This window comes from Nannospalax galili, unplaced genomic scaffold, assembly GCF_000622305.1.
Source record: "Nannospalax galili isolate Female #2095 unplaced genomic scaffold, S.galili_v1.0 C48248729, whole genome shotgun sequence".
Classification (NCBI taxonomy): domain Eukaryota; kingdom Metazoa; phylum Chordata; class Mammalia; order Rodentia; family Spalacidae; genus Nannospalax; species Nannospalax galili.
In genome coordinates, this window is record NW_008464256.1 from 47 (window position 1) to 827 (window position 781).

The 781-nt window shown below is 55.2% G+C and overlaps 1 protein-coding gene across 1 annotated transcript; it reads left to right on the top strand.

The window, feature by feature from the left end:
- Nucleotides 1-246: 246 nt before the first annotated feature.
- On the top strand, nt 247-778 carry LOC103728268 (neuronal acetylcholine receptor subunit alpha-2; the record flags this gene model as incomplete). The annotated part of the gene is made up of 1 exon (XM_008826347.2): nt 247-778. A coding segment is annotated over exon 1 (507 nt), but the record flags the coding sequence as incomplete, so codon positions are not given.
- Nucleotides 779-781: the final 3 nt, after the last annotated feature.

Consider the following 781-nt stretch of genomic DNA (forward strand, 5'->3'; position numbering starts at 1 on the left):
TGGGAGCTAAACTCGGGTCCTCTACAGAGTAGTTAGTGCTCTTAACTGCTAAGCCATCTCTCCAGCCCCTAAATTCTTACTTTTGCAGTTAAAACTATGGTATTTGAAAAGGCAGGAGAGATTCACACACTTACTGAAATGTGCCACTTCACCAGTCACAGCTGGCCTTGTTTACGGGGTGCCCTGCTGCCACTTTCCTGGAGGAGGCGGTGTGCAGGGCCCCACCTCCTCTCCTCTCCCCAGTGCAGATGGGGAGTTTGCAGTGACCCACATGACCAAGGCCCACCTCTTCTTCACGGGTACCGTGCACTGGGTGCCCCCGGCCATCTACAAAAGTTCCTGCAGCATCGACGTCACCTTCTTCCCCTTCGACCAGCAGAACTGTAAGATGAAGTTCGGCTCCTGGACTTACGACAAGGCCAAGATCGACCTGGAGCAGATGGAACAGATGGTAGACCTGAAGGACTACTGGGAGAGTGGAGAGTGGGCCATCGTCAACGCCACGGGCACCTACAACAGCAAGAAATACGACTGCTGTGCAGAGATCTACCCCGACGTCACCTACTACTTCGTCATCCGCCGGCTGCCTCTCTTCTACACCATCAACCTCATCATCCCGTGCGTGCTCATCTCCTGCCTCACCGTGCTGGTCTTCTACCTGCCCTCTGAGTGCGGTGAGAAGATCACGCTGTGCATCTCCGTGTTGCTGTCCCTCACCGTCTTCCTCCTGCTCATCACTGAGATCATCCCGTCCACCTCGCTGGTCATCCCACTCATCGGC